This window comes from Pygoscelis adeliae, unplaced genomic scaffold (genome assembly GCF_000699105.1).
Source record: "Pygoscelis adeliae isolate BGI_AS28 unplaced genomic scaffold, ASM69910v1 Scaffold34, whole genome shotgun sequence".
NCBI classification, from domain to species: domain Eukaryota; kingdom Metazoa; phylum Chordata; class Aves; order Sphenisciformes; family Spheniscidae; genus Pygoscelis; species Pygoscelis adeliae.
Genome location: NW_008824658.1, coordinates 2,157,228 through 2,164,758, shown reverse-complemented (window position 1 = coordinate 2,164,758; position 7,531 = coordinate 2,157,228). Strand labels below are relative to the sequence as shown.

At 50.6% G+C, this 7,531-nt stretch overlaps 1 protein-coding gene across 1 annotated transcript; it reads left to right on the top strand.

Annotated features, from left to right (window-relative positions):
• Positions 1–4,882: 4,882 nt before the first annotated feature.
• On the top strand, positions 4,883–6,046 carry LOC103915748 (neuropeptide Y receptor type 2-like). The gene has a single exon (XM_009322653.1). The coding sequence runs from the start codon at positions 4,883–4,885 to the stop codon at positions 6,044–6,046; it is 1,164 nt and encodes a 387-aa protein (XP_009320928.1).
• The last annotated feature ends 1,485 nt before the right edge of the window (positions 6,047–7,531 follow it).

Below are 7,531 nucleotides of genomic sequence, written 5' to 3'. Positions count from 1 at the left end.
ACAACCGGGTTCTGGTGATGAGGGATGGTCTCAGACCTCTTTGCCATGGACACCTGACTGCTGCCAGATTTGGGACTGGGGATGAGATGAGTCAGTGCTCCAGACTGGGCTGCTGGAGATAAAGTGGTTTCACGGAGTTGAGCTGCTTTGGAGGAAGGACACAGCATAGAATAAATCAGTGAGCCAAGCCATGAAAATATCCATCAGCCTCAGCTCTCACGCCCCAGAGCTGCTGTAGAAAGAGATTGTGGCTGTCATTAGCCGGAGAGCAGAGGCTGGCCCAAGTCCCTCCACTCCCTCCTTTGGAATCAATGATAACTGTGATAGGATTGTAATTTCTGGACACACTCCGAGCAATCTTTGTCCTTGCCTCCCTCTTTTCTGCACCCCTCTGCACCCCTCACCTCCCCTGCACCCCATGCCTGCTGGTTGCAGTGACCCCAGTCTCACAGCTTGGGGCAAAAAGAGGAATTTTACTTAACAAGCTGTTTTCTCCAACCCTCTGCCCACCCCTCCAGCCCTGCTTTCTGAATGCCGCCAGGCTTTGCAGATGGCTCTTCCAGGCCTGGATGTGCCCTTACAGATCTGGACCAGGCTGACTGCGAGCCCAGGGCTGCAGCAGGGACATGGAGGGAGCCGGGCTGTTGCCAGGAAGCAGAGGTGCATGTGAGTCCCAGGGGACATAGTCCAGGCTCTCTGTAGGAATAGATTTTGGAGTTGTCACGGTGGTCACTGTTCCTCGCAGTCGCTGACAGCGGTGTGCTCAGCAAAGTGCTGAAGTTTCACAGCTCCTCTGTGCTTCCCCCTCCTCTTCCCCCCTTCCCAAAGGCTGAAGCCTGCTGGCACAGGGCACAGTGCACAGATCTCTGCCTCCTTTGGGAGCCATCCCTGGGTCCCAGCCCTGCCTCAGGCCAAACCTCAGCTGGAGGAGAGGGTGAGAGCAGCATCCAGGCAATGCCCTGTTTCTGCATCCCTTCATGGCAGCCCAGCACAGAGGAAAGGTCTTAGGGTAATATTTCTGCCTCCTCCTGGTCTGCCCTGCTCTTTTGTTCTCCCAAAAGTAGCTGGCTCTCAGCTCCAAGGATATTTCCATCTATCCTGGCAGGCCCGCTGGGCATGGGAGCATGTGCCTGGCAGCAGCCTACACATATGCCAGCACTTCCATTACTTGCTGGAATGGACCTCGGTCCACTCCTAGCAGCATCCCTGTGACCTCCAGGCAGTCCCTGGAGTGGGAACATCTATTATGACCAATTTGCCTCTTAATTAAAATGCCTTAATTGATTTTTAATAGTTCCCCTTTGGAAAAAAACAAAGCAAACCAAATCAAATAATAACTCCATTAAGGCCATTTTGTTAGGAAGCAAAACAGCTCCAATAATCATGATGTTCCTGGCTCCTCTCAGATGGTGGGTAGCTGCCAGTCTCCAGCGAAAGGAAACAGCCTGAGATGTGAACACGGGAACTGGCATCCAGCTGGTGGGTGAGATGGGGAAAAAGGGAAGGGAGTATCCACTGGTGTCGTTGCCAAGACTTGGGTACCGAAGATAAATGGGACAAGAAAGCCACAGAAAAGGGAATAACAAGTGATAGCGATAAAGTAATGCTAGACAATCTGGAAGGTATAAAAACCCAGATGGAGAGCAAGCAGGGAAAGCACAGCCACGGAAATTGTGCCCAGCCCTTGCTCTGTTTCCTTCACGGTCCTTGCTCTTCTGGCAGTAAGGTTTGCCTTGGGGCCAGCTGCAGCACGGGTGTCTGAGGGGAGGCTCTGGGCTGGGCTGCTGCTGTGTGTGGGTTGGGCTCTGTTGAAGAGGCTGTGGCTGTGCCACCTTCCCGGGGCCCTGCCTGTTCCCCTTCCCGGGGGCCAGCCTGTTCCCCTGCTCTGTTTCCCGCTGCGTCAGCTGTGCAGGGTGGCTTTCAGCTCCTCTCTGCTGCCTTAGAAGTTCGGGCCCCCCTTTTGTCTTTGGGGTTACCTTTCCAGGGCTAGGGGCAGCCGTGTCGTGGAGGTCTGAGACCACCCTTAAGCAAACCCTCACCCCAGCAAATCCACTCACTTTTCCCTCCTGCTGCTTAAAGCTACCTTCCTACCCTCTTAGCAGTAGCTATATGGTCTCCATTATCATGGTATATGACCCCAACAACTTCATTTACAGGAATCATTGGCATACATCCACCAGCAGAGTTAGACAAGTTAGGTAAGCCAACGGACATGGAGAGGGCAGGAGAAAGCAAGTGTGCAGGCAGGGATGGTCTACTGCAGGAAGCTCTTTTGCTGGGTCTCCGCAGGCACCCCGGTTTGCAGCCGGCCAGGCGGACTCCTAGGAGCAGCTCCCAAGGGGGAATCACAACTGTTGCTCTGAGGAGCGATGAAGGAGCAAGCAGCCATTTATTATTCATTGCAATGTAATTGCTGCCACCTTTACCATCTTGCCACCATTATTTTATGGCATTTGTTTAAGGAACTAGCTTAAATGCAGGTGCTCTGCACAGAAAGCGTTCTCCCTTCCCAAGGACAGGCTGTCCTTAAACATTTGGCTTGCAGGGCATGGACCTGCAGGAAGCCCACCAGCACCCAGTCACCAGTACTCCTGTCTCACCAGGTACAAACCCAGAGCGGTTTGTTCCTCAAGGAGGATGAGAAGGTGCCCAGCAGGCTGCTTCTAATTCCCAGCTTCGTTTAAGCCCTGTGCCTCCCTCCCTCAGTGGCAGGGCATTATCCCCTCTCTCTGCAGGTCAGAGAAAACATGACGCTCTGCAGACCACCCTGTTTGGGCAGAGCGATGACTTTTGCTCACTTTTGATCAAGTGTGCGGTGGGAATGGGGGCCCCCCCCCGAGTGCTGGGGAGAGAGGGTATGTGAGGGGCCACGTCCACCCCTCTCCACATGCCCCAGCAGCAATGCTGAGACACAGAGGCTGAGAAGGAGCCGGTAACAGAGCTGGCTTTTCTCCTGCTGTGTTTGGATGGAGTGAAAACCCTGCCATGACAACACTCTGCTGTTACAATGGCACCAAACACCAGCCGCGGGTTCCAGACTGAGTCAGTTCTGGCTCATCAGTTGGGCTCCCTGCTCCCAAAGCCATATTCACGCAGACGTTTGAGCACCACGTGGCAGGAGGCTCACTGATGCCAGGGCTTTGGCTCTCGAGCCTGTTTGTGCTTGGACGCCCACCAACAGCTCTGCAGGAGGCTTGTTCACAGCTTCAGCTGCGTGCCCCCTGCACATGCACATCCCTGCAGGAGCTCCCTCCTCTGCAAAGCCGGCGGATGCCTGGGTGTCACTGACACTGAAGGGACAGACAGGTTCTTTTAGGGATCCTTGGCAGAATGATGACAGCACTAAATCGTGGTTACAATTTCCTTAACAGGATATTATGATTAGTACAGCACAGAATTTATGATTGGAACGGCACAGGATTTCTACAAGCAGAATCAATGTAGTACAATCTACAAGTAGCATAATACAGAATTTATAATACAACTTACGATTTCTAATCACCTAAGAAATACAGAATTTATAATACAACTTAACTTATGATTTATCATCACCTGGACCCTCTGCAGATCAGGTCAAATCCTAATACGTGGTTTGCTGTATCAATATAACAATCATAATCTAGACTCAAAAATCATGTGAAAGAAGACAAGTCACTCACTCAATCCTCAGAGAAAGCAGAGGACAGTGGGGGTGTCCCTGGCCATGGGGGGTCACGGGTCTCACTGTCCAGCAGTTCCCACTTAGGACTTGTAACTGCTTGATTTTATGGACAGTGCTCTGGGTGCTGTTACACTTCCCTGTTCTGTGATGGGGTCATCAACAACACCTGGCTGGCCGGGTGCCTGGGACCTTCAAGGCCAGCAAGGAAGGGAGTAATCAGCCTGGCGCCCAGGAACCTTGAGTCTGGCAGGGAGGGGAAGAAGAAAACTGTTTGGTTTGTCTGCTTGGTTCACAGGACCTTCAGGGCCTGATAATGAGGCAAAGGGAATGAGTACGTGACGCGCTCGGTCACAGAGAATGGCTGCTTGCCCCATAAAATGGCGTTACTTATGCTAACCACATTACCAGGGGTTGGGAGCAGGGGGTACTGGTCACACTGGGTTGAGTTGGGTGGTAGCATCACTAGCAGGAGCAGTGGCTGAGATGCATGCAGAGACAGGGTGACAGATATTTTCACCCAGAGAGGTGAGAAATAAGAAACTGAAAAAAACTGGTGCACAATCTGGAAATAAATTGTTATGGGGAAGTGGAGAAAAACCCCTTGAATTTGGGAGTGTCTTGTTATTTTTCTCCTTTCCTAGTTCTCAAGGAATTAGGACTCAAGGCATTTTTGTAGGCAAGTAAATCTCATCAAAGATGACTGACACCATCATTGATTTCTTCTGTCAGCCCCAAGAGGTCCCAAATTTTTGGCCTGTTTGAAATGACTTCCCTATTTTGCAAAGCCTAGCTTGAAGAAGCAGGAGAGGCAGTGTGCAAAGGGGCTCCACGAGCAGGAAATCTTTTCGGGACCTACCAGTCTGGCCCTGGCTGGTTGAGGGGTTTTTCTCTGTACAATTCTAATAAACAGAATCTCAGAATCTTGTGTGAAAAGTTGCATTTTTCCCTGACCTTTCCTTTGGGAATTGGCATTCAACCGATCATAGGCTCTAACAGGAGGTGTAAGAGAGCTGAAAGTGCATTCAGTGCGAGGAAGGATGCGGGGTAAGGGAGAAGGAAGGAGGATGTCACTACTGCTGCTATTTAGCCCAAAATACTGTGTGGGACATGCCCTTTGAGTCTCAGTTCTTGCAGATCCTCTGCTGTCTCCCGTGCTCTCACTTCTGCTGTGTCTATGTTCCAGACCTCCTCCTCCTCCTGACGGAAGGGCTCAGGCCAGGCATGGGACCGTTGGAGGGAGCCAACAGCACCCTCACTGTGGAGATGACAGCATTAGACGAGAAGCTGCCACAAGGCTGGCACGCCAAGGACTTTGTCACTCCTAGCCAGGATCTCTCTGGGTCCCGCAGTGTTATGATGGACAGCACCAAGATCCTGGGGGTCCAGGTCATTCTGATTGCCGCCTACTCCCTCATCATTCTGCTGGGATTCATTGGCAACTCCTTGGTCATCTACATCATAGTGAAGTACAAGACCATGAGGACCGTCACTAACTTCTTCATAGCTAACCTGGCCCTAGCGGATCTGATGGTGGACACACTCTGTCTGCCTTTCACCCTAGTGTACACACTGCTGGACGAGTGGAAGTTTGGAGCTGTTCTTTGTCATCTGGTCCCTTATGCTCAAGCTCTGAGTGTCCATGTGTCCACTCTCACCCTAACTGTGATTGCCCTGGATAGGTACCGGTGTATCGTTTTCCACCTGGACAGCAGGATTTCCAAAAGGCTCAGCTTCACCATCATAGCTGTCATGTGGCTAGCAGCAGCTGTCCTAGCAGGTCCTCTGGCCATCTTCAGAGAGTACCGGTATGAGGAAATCCCATCCATCAACCTCAAAATGGCTGTCTGCTCAGAAAAATGGCCTTCCGGTAATAACAGAGATGCCACTATCTACAGCCTGTCCATGCTCCTCCTGCAGTATGTTCTTCCTCTTGCAATTATTTGTTATGCCTATACCAGGATCTGGTTCAAGCTGAAAAACCATGTCAGTCCCACTTCTAGGAATGAAAACCAGTGCCGGAGGAGGAAGACAACCAAAATGCTAGTGATGGTGGTTGTGGTATTCGCAGTCTGTTGGCTCCCCTTCCACATATTCCAGCTTGCCATTGATCTTGATCTGGTTCTTATCTTCCATGAGTACAAACTCCTGTACACTGTATTCCATGTCGGAGCCATGTGCTCTACATTTGTCAACCCCCTGCTCTACGGATGGATGAACAAGAACTACCGGAACGGCTTCCTTATGTTCTTCCGTTGCCAGAACAAGCCAGAAAGCATCCACACTGAAGGCTCCGTTAGAGGGAGGTCATACATCTTCAGGGCCAACACCCTAAATGGGAGCATCAAACAGACTCCTGGCAATGGACCACTGCCCACAGAGGTTTAGGGATGGGACATCCACCCCCAGGATTGAGGCTGACTGAACCCAGAGACATTCTTGGGCGAATGCCTTTTTTTGGCGGGACATTGTGTTGCTGAAACATTATATCTACTGCAGCCACGTAACTCCCCTGTAACTCTCAAAACAATAAATTTGGTGTATTTCTGTCTGACCAAACAAGTGAATTTTTCCTTTCTCTGCATTCAAGTTATACATGTAGAAGCACGAAAATTCACACACAGAGGAGGCTTTCATTTAGCCAGCAAAATACGCCCTTTTTGCTATTTCCATTTGCCAAAGTGGGTTGCTCAACCTTTTACCCCCTGACATATTACACATTACAAATGCAGAACCTTTATTGTGTATGTTTGTTCATCCGTACGTCTCCTACCCAAAAGCCTTAATGATCCATCTTTAGCTAATGCCTCCAAGGGGAAGGAGACCTACTCTCTTCTGCAAACACGGGCTGGTTAGTGCCATCACTCCGTAGGCCTGGGAAGGGAGCAGGCTGGTGCAGGCTGAAGCTGGGCAATCCAAGATCTCCTGCAAAGGTGTGCATGAATCTGCATTTGCAACCCATGGGATGAGCTCTCGTCCTCAGAAAGCCCAGGAGGTGGCAGTGACACTACTTACCACAGTTTCCTTTACTGTGCCAAAGCAAGGCTTTGGGGACACCTCATTAGCCAGGGATGAGCCAGTGCCCTGGATTTAGCAAGGAGCAGAGCAGGCAGAGAAGCAGATAGGAAAGGAAAGAGCCAGGGCAGCTGATCAAGAGGACTGAAACTGAACCTAGGGGTTTGGCAAAGGTGATTTCCTCCAGACCCTAAGACGTGGCTCCTGCCATGCAATAACTTGACGGGTGCCAGCATGACCAGAGAGGCAAGACTGTGAATGACACCATTCTCCAAGGCACTCAGAGGGTTTTAAAGCTTTACGCTCTCTGGGGTTGGAGGTAGTATGGGTCTGTACATGGGTGCTTCAGTTCAGAAGACAGATGTAACCTGCTTGCATGGCTATCACAGATGTGGTGTCCTCTGGCAGAAGAAGACATGGAGACAAAGGATGATGTATTCTTTCATCCCAAACTATATGTTCTCCTCCCTAAGGCTGTGTCAGCTGGGGAGCATATTTTTAGCTCTGCCATCAAAGGAGGCTTGATTGCTACTGTGATCTCAGCAGCTTGTCATTGGTGTCATCTCTAAAAGTCAGTGTTCATCAGATTGGAAAGTAACTCCCAGATGCAGGAAAGAGACTCAACAGACCTCCTCATTAAAGATAAAAAGAAAAGAAAAACTTTGATTTGTAGGTCTTCACTGGAGCAAGGACAAGAGGTAAGAGGACTTGCACTACGGATTACGTCAGCCTGGATCAGGCTGCTGGGTTGTCACATCTGGAGTCCTCAAGAAATGAATTGTCAAAGGGCTTATTTGAAAATCCAGCTCTCCTGCCTCCTCCCCAGCTTGACCTGCCTCTGGCCCTTGTTCTCCAGCT

Coding starts and splice junctions, on each gene's coding strand:
- LOC103915748 (XM_009322653.1), top strand. CDS start 4,883: ATGGGACCGTTGGAGGGAGCCAACAGCACCCTCACTGTGGAGATGACA.